At 40.0% G+C, this 17,048-nt stretch overlaps 1 protein-coding gene across 1 annotated transcript in view; it reads right to left on the bottom strand.

Annotated features, from left to right (window-relative positions):
* Window positions 1-1,512: 1,512 nt before the first annotated feature.
* slc16a10 (solute carrier family 16 member 10) overlaps window positions 1,513-17,048 on the bottom strand; it is a 28,254-nt gene continuing 12,718 nt past the window's right edge. Inside the window, exons 2-6 of the mRNA XM_084952780.1 lie at window positions 14,231-14,375; window positions 12,217-12,640; window positions 7,005-7,148; window positions 6,483-6,711; window positions 1,513-5,124 (exon numbers count right to left, since the gene is read on the bottom strand). Of these exons, the coding sequence (XP_084808906.1) occupies window positions 4,895-5,124; window positions 6,483-6,711; window positions 7,005-7,148; window positions 12,217-12,640; window positions 14,231-14,375 (1,172 nt within the window). The 3' untranslated portion in view covers window positions 1,513-4,894. The remainder of the gene's footprint in view (window positions 5,125-6,482; window positions 6,712-7,004; window positions 7,149-12,216; window positions 12,641-14,230; window positions 14,376-17,048) is intronic.

Here is a 17,048-nt window from a genome sequence, read left to right as displayed (position 1 = left end):
AGAGGTTCTAATAAGAAATTGCAGTAGTCTGGCCTTGACGTAACAAGTAAGCATAGAAGAAAACATACATCTTAAATGTAAATCTTAAAGGTTTTGCAGTGTACTTCATGTGGCAGCATGGTGTGGTTTTGTGGGAGCAGGTCTGGAACACTTGTCACATATTTTCTGATCAGTTCCACCCGTTCATGCAGAAGCACGCTGGGACCATTCAGAGAGGAGCTTGCAACAAGAAGGAAAGCAGTTGAAAAAACACACTGAACACACACGATGCACAACAAGGACTAAGCACTGTAGGAAAAAATAAAGAGCACAGCAAGCACTGTCTGTTGTGCTAGCTGTTGGGAACCTACGGTGGTTCTTACTTGCTGTGATATGAATTTTCAGTCTCCTTTTATGGCTTTGTTTTTTTATAGAATAGCAAAGTGATTGGTATCAAATCCTCTATCAGAGTTGCCCATACGCGCCGATGCTGACCCTGCATAGAATGCTGCACAGAGTCCACCGTCAGAGGCCATAAAAAGATTATGAGTAACCTACACTGGTGCTGCTCCTGTGCGGTGATGAACTCTAAATCCTGACTGAATCAGGTGAACCCTGTTGGGATAATATGTTACTGTGAGGCCTATATGATATGAAGGGACATGATCATTCATGACTTTGTAAAGTAGAATGAGGATTTTAAATTCAATTCTAGGTTTAACATGTACTCAGTAAGGAGAAGTCGATATGGCAAATGTGATATTTCTACCTGGTTTCTTCTAGAACTCATGCTGTGGTATTTTAGATCATTTGAAGGCTTTTCTGGGAGCCTGTTACTAAATAATAACAGTCCAGACAAATATTTACATTTGTTTCATGTGTCCTAACCTGGGCAACAATGACGCCAGGGTTCCTCACAGTAGTACTCGGTGCCATTATTATTATTCTTCACATGGAATTCATCTATCTATCCTTAACTGCTTGTTCTATTCAGGGTCATGGGGGGTATTTAAATTTAAATATATATTTAAAAAAATGTCTTGTTACCTTTTGTCTCACACTAACACACTCTATGTTTGAAATTAAACATATGACTGGATATATTGGTTTGATAGACGCCCTTTAGAAAAAAAACAAAAAACATTACAAGCCCCTTGGATTATCTACATATAGGACATTCATTAGCTCCACATCAGTACGTGCTCCCCACCCCCAGGCAGTGCTTTCTGACTGTTAAGTCAGCCTTTACTGAGATCCATAACCTAATAAAAGTGCAGAGAGTATATAACAGGCAGAAGGACTAAATCTAGACAAATCATCTAATCACACACGCTCACACATGGGTCAAAAGAAGATAAAGATTATTAGAGGAAAAACTGTGAAGGAGTGGCATGTCAGTGTCTCACAGGTTCAAAGGTATAAAGTGTTTTTGTTCATGTTCAGTTTTACTGCACTTGATTTTACATCTTGATTAAATGAACTTCAGTGCTTTCTATGATCTATAGGCATAAATGAAAAAAAAAAACAGATAACTTAAAAGTAAATATTTTTACTGTTTTTAAAATGATTAACATTAATTGTGTTTACATACATTGCATATACTGTTGTTCACAACACATCCTGCAACAGAGGAAATGTAGACACATTCATATTTAAGAACACTTTTTGGGGAGAATACATGGAAAAGGACGGAAGCAGTAAAGATGCAGCAAATAAAGCCAGTGGCTGGATTAGATGGCAAAATAACAGCAACTAAATACTGTTAGGCTTTGGTCTGTTAACTTCAGCAGATTGTCTCAAAGATTTTGGTCTATAGTAATCACCAAGTAAAAATAAATCATGCAATTTAAAACAAAGCATCTCTTTGGTTGGCACATATAATTTCTAGAGGCACATATGACCAAACAGCTAAAAAAAACAAGTAAAAGAGCGAATAGAGTGCAATGAATACATACAACAAAGCATTCATATTCATATATGACAATGAGAAATTACTCGAGGCTCTCACAAATGAATAGCACTATGATGGCACTCCACCATAAAGAGTCATGCACATCATAAGGATAAGACATGTGATTTAAGCATAGTATTGGAAATGCTGAAGGTTTCAGTCACTTTGTGCATTAAAATAAAATAAAATAATGGCAACATGTTTTTCATTAAAGAGCAAAGTTAAGACGTATTCACGGTGACAGGACAGAACAGACAGGGAGCAGAGCTCTGCTATCATCTGAGGTAGCGGGTCACAGGTCTGCAGAGGAAAAAAAACACTGACCCACAGCATTTCTATGATGGAGATTCATTTCCCTGGCGGCGTGAGTTTTCCAAATATGCAGTCCACCACAGTCAGTGATGGGTGACATCACTTGGTTCACTGGCACTACATAGGGGACTTTGGGGAGGCGAATGAGGGCAAGCAAACACACTTTCAGACATTTTCATTTGTGCACAGTTTGGTCTTCAGTCAGTTCATTTAAGGCTTTTAACAACATGAAAGTCTCCAGAAGTGAAAAATAAATAAAACACAAAACAGATACCTTTCTACTGAATGTCATTGAACTGGACAGAGTTAATAATTAATGGGACTGATGGTCACATAGTCAATTATTTGTTAGACTCACGTCCACAGTTCAAACAAAGGAGTCTCTGAAATGATTCAGTAGAGTGAGTAAATCATACAGAGGTGAAGGAAAATGCACAATGTTTTGTGGGGTTTTGGGCCATTTAAGAGATCATCTGACACGAACCAGGTCAACTGTTAATGAATGCTGCACAATTTAAGTATGAACTCAAATGTGAGAGAAAATGACAAGAAAATGAACAAAAACCGTCCCCATCTGGCAGTAGGCTTTGAGTTAACAAAGGGATGAGGATTCAATTAAAAGGTAACATCTTCCAATTTCTTCGAATGTGCCCACTCAGCATGTTGCTAAAACAAAACCCACTCATGCCCTAACTTGGCCAGTGACCTAGAGTTCAGTTCAGCTCTTCATCCCGCTGTCTTTGAAAGAGCAAAGTAATCAACAAACTGATGCAGTACATCAGATACACATGGCCAATGTAAGTGGTGAATGTCTTCTTATGTGCTGATAGGCTGAAAGCAGTCAACAAAGTTTTAAACAGATATGACTTGATGATAAGTGAACTTTCACAGTGGCTAGAAGTCCTATTTTTCCTACTCCAGACTAATATTTTCTGCTTGCTTCCAGTCTCTGTGCCTTTTTTAGGATAACCAGTTGCCACATATTTACTTTCTAAAACTATTTCTTTAAATATAACATCTAAAACACTGAGGAGGTTTGATTTAAAGCAGCCTCTTTGAATGAATCAGTCACAGTACCAGATTAACTGATGACACAGTTGCAGGGGGCTTTATAGAACCCACCCTCTCTATGCTTTCATGTTTGTATAATGTGATCATTAATAATTCAATAGTGGTAATTTTGGAAACACAGTGCAGCATAAATTCTGGGATGCTCCACAGCATGGGATCAAGAGTGGATAATAACCTTAACCCCTTAAAGCCTGAAATATAAAATAATTGCAGGAAAACTCTTGTTTACTGAACCATCAGCCAAATTTGTTTAAAAATTAAGTACATTTTAATTATCTTATATGACTTTTAATTTGTACCATATATTTGCTACCTCTGGTATTTAAAAAATGTATTGTGCAGTTTATTTAGAAGTGTGGTGAACTTAGAGCTTTTGGGTGCCAAGCTCTGCTTGGTGATTTAAACAACTCTGCTTGGTGATTTAAATTAACACCATAAATTGTTTCCTATGTTTTTCTGTATGTTATATTATACAACATGTTTTAATTGTATGTCTAAATGATCAGATTTCCTAGATCCAACCTCGGAAGGGAAGCTGGGTCAGCATCTCTGACAGGACATATTTTATTGTGCTTCCCAAAGCTGCATCCTTACAAGCACCTTTACAGCTCAGATTCCAGAGTCAGATAGAAAAACCTAGACTTTTTAGAGCACTTCTCTGAGCCGATAGTTACTGACTGTCTTTTAAAACACCAATCATTGATTAGGGATGCACTGACTGTCAAAAGGACTGATACCAGTACAAATATCAACGGTAATACAGATACTGGTACTGATACAGATATTGATGGCTTAAAGAGCATCTGGAAGCCTGCAGATAACAGTATTTGTATTAGTTTTTGTTGTTATCTAGTTCCCGGTTTGGTCCAGGAAAACAAATATAGCATATTATTTCATTTGTGTCAGGGTTTTTTTTTTTTCAGCTTTTGTTAACTTTTAGGCAGAACCAGTATATGCCAATTTATTTGCAGAAATGCTGGTATCAACCAACACCGACCGCTGTATCAGTGCACTCCTACAACAGATTACATAGCATACTGGAGGACATAAAGATGGCAGGGTTAAATATAAATCTTTGGCAGACTGGTTCACTATGAACTTATACAAAAATTTAAATTAACACCATAAATTGTTTCCTATGTTTTTCTGTATGTTATATTATACAACATGTTTTAATTGTATGTCTAAAACTGTATGATAGTGATGAAAAGTCAATGTTAAGATTAGAGTAAGCCCAGTGAGAATGGCTGCTGACAGAGTTGATCTTGGACACAGTACTGCATGCCTAACTCTTATTGTGATGAAAAAAAATAAATGTCCAGTTTTCCCCATTTTCAGCTACAATTTCAAGCTTGCCTGATGTAAGATTAGTTCAGTCTGATGCATAGTTATTCAGGATCACATTTACGTTCAGCTTCAACATATGACTCTGATATGTTTGAACACTTTGGCATTTTTTCCTACTTAAAACAGTCTTCACTTAAACACAGATATGCACAGAGTATCTTAATACTATCAATGAGCAGCAGCAGCCTCAGTCTGACCCCCTGCACCTCTCTGTCAGTCTCTCTCTAGGGGTATTTAGAGGACAGACTCTCCTGCTTTGTGTTGCACAACTTCTTGAGCCTTTTCATGATTCATCATCTTCTGGTCAGCGTCCTGCTCCCCTTTCACGGCCTCCTTTTTCTCTCTTCTCTTGTGCTTGGCTTCCACCCAGGGTATCAGACACAGCAAGGCCCCGCCAATGATTGGTGGGACTCCTGCTAGGTAGAAGGCCATGTCGTAATATCCCATTTTGTCCCTCAGATAGCCTGCAACCAGATAAAGGGGGAAAAAACGGTCAAATAAACACAGCTAAAGGTCAATGTTTATGATCACATCCAAATACAAAGAGAAACACAAGTGTCAGAACTCCTAAACATCACAAGATTAACAGCTGGTGCTGACCAAGATGTCATTGACTTTTGTCACCTGTATGGCTTCTTTACATATGTAAACTCTCCTAATAAAGATGGCTTCCAGCTCTAAGCGTTTACCTAAAGAAGATCCTTATCACATCACTTACCCTGTGATGTTTCGGGAGAGGTAGTCTAAAAAGTTAATTGAACAGCCACACACACACACACACACACACAACTGATTGTCTTCCAGGAAGCCCTCTGCACATGAAGCTCACATGAGTAAATGCACATGCTAGCAGTAAACCTTTAGTGAACCTTTGGTCACCTTTGGCATCCAGCACTGAAGAAGTCTCGCATTTTTTAAAATCCACATGTAAACAGCGTCAGCTAGAAACATACACACACACTGATTAGCCACAATATTGAAACCACCTGCCTAGCAGTGTGCATGTCTCACACCTTTCAAAGCATAGCTATCGGGCATCCTACAGATGCTCAATCGTGCTCATGATTGAGATCTGGGGAATCTGAAGATTAACTGAACACTATGAACTCTTAGCAATGTTCCCAATGGTGGAATGCATTATCCTCCTTAAGAGGTCAGTGATATTAGGAGATGCTCTTGGGAATGCAACTCCCACATAACTGTTTCCAGCAGAAAATTGGCCCAGGAGTCCCATGTCCTCTGTTGGCTTGTCTGATAATGCATCCTGCTGCCACCTCTTCCCTGTGTAGATAAGTGCACACGCTGGCTCACATGATTCATCAGACCAAGCCATCCTCTTGATCCATGATCCAGTTCAGAAACTCACATGCTCAGTGTAAGATCTTCAGCTTTAGTACAGGGCTCAGCATGAGCACTCTGACCAGTGTTGCAGCTACAATCTCATGCACAGCAAGCTGTGATGCCCTGTGTTCAGACACCTTCGTATCACAGAAAGACAGCATTAAGGCTTTAACCAGATTGTGCTGCATTAGCTCTTTGTACAAGACAAGGTAAAATGCGGAAATGTGTCAGTGATCCTTGTGCACTCACCAGCTCACCGAATGTCCTTTTTGTAGGTACACATCACTACACAGTTGGAATTACCCCAACGAGGCTTATATATAAAAGTATGTATGTGCTAGATTTTTGAAGCTAGTTAAGGCCAAGGATCCAAAGTGACTAAACTGCCATATTATTAGATCATCAGTTTAGTGTGGGCATGTGTCATATGTTCAGGGGTTACCTGAGCATGATCACAAATTTCAGTTTACTCCTGCTTTACCTGCAATAGGGGGCCCCACAGTCATGGGCACAGACATCAGGCCTAGCAGGAAGCCAATGGCCTGGGACACATCTTTGGCTCCAACCAACTCAAAGGCGATAGGTGCCATGATGCAGATGAAGCAGCCGTCAAACAGTCCCATCAGCAGACACACTGCGATAAGCCCGCCAAACACATTGCACAGGGGGATCATCATGGACATGAGACCGATGACGAAGAAGGACGCCACCTAAGTAGAGAGATTATTTTGTTAATTGTTATGGTTTAGTACACTCTATATATTCAGATTGGATGCAAAACCAAAAGAAACCCCTCATTTTACTTTAACATTACACGAGAAGGCTCATGTAATGTTAAATCTTCATCCCCTATTGTAAGACCTTTAACTGGCTTAAAGGTCTCACTGTGCTATGATCCTCACATGATCCCTAAAATGCTATTTCAGAGAGTTTTTAATGGTCAGAACTTCTGCATTCAGACAATGTAAATCTGCTTACACGACTGTTGAGGCCACACACTCACTTGCAGGAACACTTTGTTGACTCCGCTAACGTAATCCGCCACTATGCCGAAGATCAGTCGGCCAATGCCAGATGTTATACCAATGCACATGAGCAAAACTTCCTTATTGGTGTCTTTTCCAAAACGCTCCTCCACATGTTTCATCTGTGGACAGTAAATGAAAGATGAACACAGCTGTTTCATTGCTTTAGTTTACTGCAGTTATATGATGCACAGTACAGCACATTTAAAGAATTACAATACAAACTGTGAAACTGCAACCACTGACTAAAACCTCATTGGACAGTGCTCTTTGCTTAGTCATTGTGGATTTGTGTGTTAACTACATAAAGATATTTGCCTGAGATCTAACCTCACTGGACACTTAACTAGGTACACCTTTCTGGTACCGGGTTGTACCTCCTTTTGCCTTAGGATTACTTAATTCTTCATGGCAAAGGTTTACCAAGGTGCTGCAAATATTCCTCAGAGATTTTGGTCCGTGTTGCCTCGACAGCATCGCACAGTTGCTGCAGATTTGTTGGCTGTACATCCATAATGCAAATCCTCTGTGCCACCTCATCCTAAAGGTGCTCTATTGGATTAAGAGGAGGTGGCTGAGGAAGCCATTTGAGTACAGTGAACTCATTGGCATGTTTGAGAAACCAGTTTGATGATAAAAGCCAGGAAGGAACCACGCTTTCACAATTTTGGTGACTCTGCCAACCTGTAGCATCAGTTTTCTGTTCTTGGTTGACAGGAGTAACACCTGGTGTGGTCTTTGTTTTTTATGAGTCTGTCAGCACTGCGCTGCACTCCTGTGGAGGCATATAGTTGAATGAAGAGAGAGAAAATTCACTCAACTTTTCACTCAATGTATCTTTTACTTCACATTCTGCATGCGTTTTTCAGAAACCTGGGGTTGAATGGTTTTGCAGAACTGGGTTCAAAAAAATGTCCGGTTTTACAAATCCTTTTATTTATATGACAGCAGCCATATTTCAGGCAACAGTTCAGTTTGTTGTTATCATATCATCAGATCCTTTTATCTAGCTTGTCCATATTTCAGTGCTCATTTGTATTTCAGCTTCCAGTGAATGCCGTTTTCTAGTTTACACTGTCCAGATGTTGGCTTTCCACATTATCTCCTGTAGCCACGTCATTCCTACTGCTAAGAATTAATCTGTGAGGACTGAGAAGAGAAAGAGGGGCCTGCTGTGTTTCTACCTCCAGGCAGTGTGCAGCAGACCTCTTCAAAGGACCTGCTGTCTGCTGATATATAGACCCATCACCATCACCCCCTACACTTTCTGGCAGTCACACATACATCCCTAAGACCTCTGGGAGACTTACATTCTTTGCCAATGTACAACAACATGCTCTGTCTTTAGGAGGGAAGTCTTACCTCCAAGAAGCAATGCTACACACATTGTTTGTTTGTATAAGTGTCAGGAGATTAACTTATGATACACACACTCAGTTGAGGCTGACCAGAGGGAGGATAGTTTTAAAATGAAGTTAGATGTATCTTGAACTTTGCCACCTAGAATTCTGCTTGGAAGGTTCACGTGACAAACGTGCTGCTCCCTCAATCACACGATCACATTATCAGACATAAACCAGTGGACAGTTGATAATTGTTGAAATTTATTGCTTCAGCTTTAGACATTCCCTATCTGACTCATTCCCACATTATCAGGTTAGGTTACATTTTCAAAGCTTCCTGCTCCAACCGATATATAAATGTAAAGAAAAGTGGTTCATCTCATAAATTCTCACCCAGCAAAAACAAGATTTTTGACAAACGCATGCATAGCTGATGACATTACATTAAGCATAACAACTACAGAGTGTTCACTGAAGTTCTCAGCAACCTGAGCTGCTACTTATGACTAGTTCAGATGTCTAACAAAGAAATCTATAGTTGGTGGATTTAGCAAGGTAACAAACTAGAGCACCTTAACACAAAATACATTTCAATTATAGGGAGAGTTTTCCCCTTTAGAGCCCCACTGTGCACCAACCCAACCTTCCCACGTGCTGTCGTTCTCCTACTCTCTCTCAGATGTGTAATGATCATCAAACATCCAGCCCACACACTGCAGCCCTGCAGGTGCTCCTCATTAAAAAAATGAAACAAGCTTATTTTAAAAGTAGACACAGCTATCTGAAGAAAAGTACAGCTCTGAATGGTCCTTTATGGTGTTCCATGATTCAGTTATGTTGATTCAGGAAAGGGAGGACATGGATTATCTGTCTTGATGATAAGATCAAACTTTCTAACATATTGGCCTTCAGCAAGTTGCATAATTTTCACACATTCCTTTCCCACTTTGCACTTGGCAAAGCAATAGCATACCTTTTATCAAGCCATTTACAGAGCAAACACAAAGGCAACTTCTTTTTTCTCTAATCAGCAATAAGTTGAGAACTGGACTTTACTCTTTAAGTAAAGAGGTAAGCAAGATGAAAAACATACGTGGTACTAGGGCAAGGCTATTTCAAAAGGCCACGCTCAGCACTTTGCTCAAGGAAATAGACACTATAAAAAAATAAAAAGCTGTTTGGAGGATCTGACAGGCCTCCGTTCCAACAGGCCGAACAATATGCTGCTGGACGCATGTTTTTCTGCTTTTCCATCCCACAGGGCTGGGGCTTTAGGTGCAGGTAGGGGGGAAGAATGGCTGCTGGGGCTGTTAGTCCAGTGCTGGTGCTGAGGCTTCAGCCAGATCCAAGTGTTATCCCAGTCTGTGTAGCAGACATGAGAAGTGTTGGGAAAACACAGGCATTGATCCACAGGACACTCTGATCTCCCTCCAATAACAAAGTCACCGTCTCCAAATAAACAGTCATCTCCTGAGTCTTTCCAGTACATACAGGCTCCCCTTATGCAGCCCTCCCAAGACGTTTTCTCTAAGCTCAAAGTTTCCTATCTTAAAGCAGAAATAAACACTGATTTAGGGAAAGCGACACATGTTTACGGAACTGTAGATTAAATCCTCCTTCCATATTATGCCACATTCACCAGGACCACACGGCTAAATAATGAACACATGCTGCTGTAGAGGAACTAGGAAGTTGTTGTGGTGAAAAAAGAGCCAGGCAACCCACACTACAAAATCAGCTGACATCTACCTGCCGAGATGGATTTTCTTTAATCATGTTTTGTTTTGTTTTTAATATGTCTGTCTTTGAGAGTCAGGGCTCTTTGCCAATGCTGTAGAGTCACACTATATTGTATTTGTGTTGTTGAAAGCACTAAATAGTTATATTTCAAAATGGCTCAGTAGTTCTTGAAAAGTATCATTGTATTAAGAAAGGTGAACTAAATATCTAGTAAAATATAATATGTAAAAGTAGCCCAAAATTGACCACAAGTGGACCATGTCACAATTACACACAGAGGCCTTTATTACAATAAATTCCAATTTATATTTCAGGATTGTGCACAAATACATTAGCAAACTGTGTTTGTTGAGCTATTCTTTAAATGCGCCATCTTAAGCAATTTGGCATTGTGTTCATTTTAATTACATCAGTGTAATTGCATTGCGCTGATGAACCCATGGCTCTGCAGGCAGTGCAGGTAACTATTTTTTAAAAAACATTAAAATGCAGGGAGACCTCACCACCGTTTAGCATCACCGCTGGCGTCCACCAAAGCTCAGCCCTGTCACCTCTGCTGTTCATCCTCTGCATGAACACAGCGTTGGCCAACCTACAATAACCAATACCTTGGACCCTCCTTTACGCAGATGATGTGGCACTCGCAGACCCAGACCGCCTGCCCCTACAAGAGCAGTCGCAGGAATGGAAGGACCAGCTGAAAGAAAGTGGAATGCACCTGAACACCAAGAAGATGGAATATCTAGAATGTGGCCCTCAGATCCTGGAATTGATCCAGATCGACGGCCAGGAGTTAAAGAAGACCGCCCAATTCAAATATCTCAGGTCCCTGGTCCCCCGGATGTGCGCTCACGAGTCAACACAGCATGGCTTAAATGGCGTAAATCCACCGGCATCCTGTGCGATAAGAGGATGCCTGAACACCTTAAAGCCAAGATCTACAAGACAGTCCTATGGCCGGTGGCCCTATATGGAGCGGAATGCTGGCCAGCCACCAAGAAACACAAGCAGATCCTCAATGCCATGGAGATGAAGATGCTCAGGTGGATGTCGGGCTTAACCCGCCCAGATTGTGTGACAAATGATGTTCGAAAATGACTCAGAGTTGCCCCAAACGAAAAGATGATGAGGGAAGCACGCCAACGGTGGTATGGACACGTCATGCACAGCAAGGAGAATTCGGTGTCAAGAAAAGCCTGCAATAGTAAAACTGTAATCTTTGTGCCACTTTTGTGCATTTGTATCGTGCCAAATAAGCCGTGCGCAGAGCACCAACATTCCTACTGGAATCCCCATCATTTCAAATCATTAAGGGTCTCACGAGGCAAGGTGTGAACTCTTTGTGTGACACTGCTCCACCCTGCCATCATGTGAATTATTACAGCCACATATTACACACACACATATTAGAATGACTGTGACTGAAACTGTGAACATTAGAATTCTCAAAGGAGTGCCCTCTCTCTGTTTGGATGCAGATGTTCAGCTGACTCTCCTATCCTGTGCCATGCATCTGCAGCATGCACTTAGCTGTCTAGCTTGTGTTTAGATGTTTTGTCCTTGGGATTATAGTGATATTGAAGTGCACACTTGGAGAAAATTCGTCTGATATAACACTGGTGCACGTGATGGAACTCTGGAAACGTTCTCAAATGATGTGTTTTTCTGTCTCCTTTTGCATCCTCCCTTAAATAAAATTTTTAATTTATCACAGTTGCCAAAAAACAAAATATTAAAAGACAGTAACACTCTGTGCCACCACTGAATGTCTGGAAGTGCCATGGTTTCATCTTCCCTTCCTCTCCCCTTTCACAGTTCTGTTATTCACATAGCTGTTATGAGTTTTGATGACTGTGCTGTTGAAGCTAGCTAACCTCTCACCCTTATTCCTTGTTAACCGTGCCAATAATGAGATCCAGAACCCAGGAGTAGGATAGTTGCAAAATCACACTGTGGAATCTTGGAATTGGCATGCTCCCATATGTCAAATGGATCATTACCAACCCCTTGTTTGGAGGGGAGTGAACGGCACATACACAAACAGTAAGTATGAATGCCAGCATAAATATTATTAACACAGCAGATGAAAGAAGTGATAAGTACTTACCAGATGAACATAAGGCACAAAGTAGCCATAGAGGGCAGCGGGAATGCCGAAGGCCCAGATGCGATATCCCCACGACTTCCAGATATTGACGTTGAAAATCTGTTTTAGGTGTGAGCTGCCTGTTTGGGAGTCTTTCGGTTTGACCGGCAGCAGGGGCTTGTAAGTGAAGCCAGCCAGCATCAGCACAAGCATGAGGATGCAGAGGACACGCATGGTGGAGTATAGGCCTATGTTTTTCAGTAAGGCTGACAGCACAAAGGGCATAGCGATCGTGAAGACGCTGCTGCCGGCTGTTACAATACCATTTACCAGGCCAAGGCGCTTCTTAAAGTAATGGCCAAGGATGACCAGGCTTGGCTGGTAGGCGAAAGAGCAGCCGCAGGAGAACACAATGCCGTATGTGAAGTACATGGGGCCCAGGGACCTAGGAGCAAATAAATAACATCAGTGCACAGTCGATTCATTCAGAGTTGCCAATTCATCCACAAGATATTTCCCAGAAAAGAAGCAGTTCTTAGCAGCAGCAACTATAAAATAAGATGTCAAATGTCTTTAAAGGTCCAAAAAAACGTTGTTTATGATACTGATTTTTGTTTCAAGAAGCTTTATCACGTATTAGGTTAAATCAAATGCAACGCAGTAACACAATTCTCATTCACATAAATCAAATACAGAGTAAGTCTCCTAACTCGTTCTCACATTAAGTTAATTTGCTATAACTTCAGTGACAACAAACAATTAGTTTAAATATTTGTAACACATTATGACACATTCTAACCGATGGTGCATATTGGTTTACATTGTCAGTGACTCATAATTATAAAAGTTATCAATCGTTTAAACTAAGTCATTTTACTATTTCATGAAAACTGACAGACAGCATGTTGCTGCCACCAAATTCAAAATGACCTAATGCCTTTTCCTTAAAATAGTACATGTTCTTAGTTCCACTGTTAATAAAATATTTTATAGGTTTATGAGCTTTGCCAATCACTGCATTCTGTTTTTACTTACATTTTATACAGGGGCCTAGCGTTTTTGGAAATGGTTTTGCACACAGAGAGTTTCAAAGTTCTCTTTGGCTTAAATAAATATCTAAGTGCCAATAGCAGTCACACAGTAAGTCTGCACCCTGAGAACTCAGCTTCCTGACCACAGTTTCTGTCATTTGACCAGCTGTAATTCAGCAGTTTTATTGCTTACTCTAGTGATAAAGTGGGTGCGTTGCACTTGTTGTGTTGCTTGAACCACATATGACTGTGTGAGTGTTTCCTCACTTGTAGGCCACAATGAGATTCTAGGTCATTTTTACCCTGAAGTCATCATTTTATATAAAATGTTTTGTTTTGGGAGATCAAACTGACTCATCGAATTGATCAAATAAAATCAGGCAGACCACACAGTTACACTGATATTTATTTTTATTTTTACCATTCAATTAACCAACAGGACTACGGTACAGTCCCCTTGCTCTCATTTTGAAAGTTTCGCCAAGTGAACAGAGTCACTGAGTTTGACCTCTTCACTATGTTTGTGATATTGGTATTTGATATTTAGGGTAAATGTGTTGTGCTGCAAGATACAGTCCATCCAAGACATTTGCGTTTGACTTTAGATGAGTGAATGTCTTGTATTTCATTTGTTACTTAGTACTAGTTAGCATGTGTCTATGCATTTTGCCCTCACAACATGCAGCCCAAAATGTTAACTTAGAAGTTTCTAAAAAGCATGATATATTATAGTTGTGGAATATAAGAAATCATGGGTGCCTTGTTACTGCCCCAAATACAATCTTTTTCAGTGGAAAACACTGTGCATGCATATTTTGTCATGTGACAAAAAAGTGAAGCGAGACAGGCCTGATATCCTATAATACTAAGGTTTTGCCTGTACGTGCAAAGTTAAATAACAGTTAAAAGGTGCTACAAAAGAATTATACATAAAGCAAAAGCATGCTATCTTAAGAAATGTAAAAAAAATTCTTATGCAGTTGTGAGTTGGAAAACTTCCTTACGTGACAAAGGAGCTACCCAGTAGGCCGACCAGACCCACAGCAGCACCACCCACTGCAACAATTCTGCAGCCGAGCATGTCGGTGAATATGCTGACAATGGGAGAGCAGAAGAAGATCATGCCCATGGAGAGGGAGCCCACCCATGCTGCAGGAGACACACAGTGGGAAGACAGAATGAATGTCATGATTCTATTATATTTCAATTCAATTCAGTTGAATTCAATTCAATTCAATATTATTTATATAGCGGCAAATCACAACAACAGTTGCCTCAAGGTGCTTTATATTGTAAGGTAGACCCCACAATAGTAGATACAGGGGAGGAAAAAAAACACCTTGCACAACTGTCTCCAGGAAAATACTTTACACTACAGACACTAACCGCTAAACAAAGGGTCATGTTGCAATAACAGAACACTATTGTTTCTGTATCGATGCACACATTTACTCAAGGATACACGCACACTGTACAGCTTACTAGGCAACCAGTCATCACATGCCTTACCAACGTCATGAGTTCCCTTTTTTACATCTTGGCCGTTTTACTCCTGCTGTACTTTGTATTTGAATCTATTGAACTCAGGCTTTACAAAGCTTCTTACGTACATAGTCCATACATTTACACATTCCTCGTATGATTTCCTTCGTAGATGGAAAAGAAGCAAATAAACCATATGGTGACAGAACACACAAGATACAAAATACATTATTATTAATTTTCAAATACCGAGGTCGTTAGTAAGTCATACCTGTGAGCCAAAGGTTCAAGTTTACTCTAACTGGCATCAGTGAGAGGGGACAATCATAACATGGTCATCTCAGATTAACAGCTCCGGCTGTGCAAGCCCTACTCACCTGCTGTTCAAACTGTTTCTTTAAGCCAATGAGAAGAAAGTTCATTTTAATGCAGGGGGAAAGCCAAAAAAGTTTGTTTTAGACAATGGATGGACTATACCAAGGCCCCTTAAAAGGTAAATAAGAATTGCTGTGAACAAAGCTATTCTGTTAGTGTGTTTGTCATGACTATAGGGAAAAAGGCGAGAGTGACATGTTTTTGTACAAAAGACTGCTGGGAACTGGGAACTTTCTCTTTAAGACATCACACATCCAATACCAGATAACAATAGAGACCAGAAATGCCTTCAGGTGAACAACAGGTCAGCACATGTGACACAAGCCATATAAAAAGTTGTTGACTCTGAAGCTAAGTCAGGTGAAACTTGTGGGAAAAGACCAACTGGAGCTGGAATGCTTTTGTTGTCTGTTTTTTACACGACTAACAGGAAACCCTTGTGTCAAGTTTCAGGGTTGTTGCTGGGATTTTATTCTCCTCACCTCACCCCATGCTGGCAGAGTATTAAGCGATCTCAGGTTTCCAAATGAAACAGATGCTATGAAGTTCCAAAGAAAAAAACCAGTGTGGTTGTGATTTTAGGATTAATCTGGACAACACTGTTACCAGCTTCTCCCTTTTTAAAGTCACACTTGAGGAGACGTGTTTATTTCAGTGTGCCAAGAGTTTACAGTCAGCCAGCAACTGAGAGGCTTTATTGCTCATTGTTTAAATCAAACTGTCCACAGTTGTTTATTACCTAGTGGTCCCTGCGAAATGTGGCAACAGTTATTTTCATTTTATTTCTTATCACAGTCACTTTTTTACACAACAGTAATTCACCATGATAGTTTAGATATTTGTCATGTAAGGATTAATGTTGTAAACACTAAATGCACTTATGTTGTTAGGTTCTATATCAGTTTTACAGCCATTCCGTCATAAACCAAAGTACAAATTAAAACTCTGATAACAAGGATGGACCGAAAGTCAGAGGAACACATAGTCTTTATCATTCGGGGGAACTCCCAAAGCTTCTTTAGAGTTATTCCAGACAACACAGTAAGTCAGAAAATGTTCACTCTAATAAATGCCAGTGAACGAGAAGAAGCAAGAATCCTTCAAAAGCAACAGGAAATTGCTGTTGTGCTCTTCTGGCTGTCTTGATTTAAAAGCATTTATGCTTCAGACAAGAGAAATTCTAGATTAAAAACAATGTAAAATCAGGATTCTCTGTGTCCCAGTGACATCCACCTCTAGCTACGGGCACTGCTTTAAATACTAGCAGACGAGTTTCCCTAAGTCATCCGTCTGCTTCGCTGGAACCCCCCCCAACTCTGAACCCAGTCACCCCACAACAACTGAACCTTGAGACCTAGGAAACTGCATAATACACCTGTTATCCACAGAAAACTGCATATTTTAAAACTCAGAAAGCCTGTGTATCATTTGAGGTAACTACTTTGGGCATTCTTGCCTGATTTTCCCTAACGACCCCAAGAACTTCAGTAATGACACCATGCATCACGTGTTGTTTTGAATGCGGGTTTTGAAAGACAATTCAGTTGGACCTGTCAATAATAACATTGAACAATAACTGAAATGTCAGTGTTTTTTTGTTATGCTCAATTATGCATTTGTGCAGTTTTAACTCTAATTTCTAATATTTCAAGCTAACTATTAACTGACTAGCTTAACGGCTCAATAAATTTATTAATTTCAAATATTTTGGCCCTTTAGTCATTACTTTAATATAATTTTTAAAAAGTTTCTTAACTTTGTTTCAAGTACTGACAAATAATTACCACTGTTTACCCATTAATTATAATTAAACATCCCCTGTGCTATGTGCTGACAAGTTTAGCTATAGCATGTACGTTTATAAGTTCATGTCATTTTTCTTTATTTTCCTTCCTTAAAACAAATATATTTATCTATCTCTTTAATCCTAATTTCTATGAAACATCAAGTGAGATCACTGCACTG

Source organism: Perissodus microlepis, chromosome 15 (genome assembly GCF_051167445.1).
Source record: "Perissodus microlepis isolate ML-2025 ecotype Zambia chromosome 15, ASM5116744v1, whole genome shotgun sequence".
Lineage (NCBI taxonomy): Eukaryota > Metazoa > Chordata > Actinopteri > Cichliformes > Cichlidae > Perissodus > Perissodus microlepis.
The sequence above is the reverse complement of the archived record's forward strand: the minus strand, read 5'-3'. Positions and strand labels throughout refer to the sequence as shown.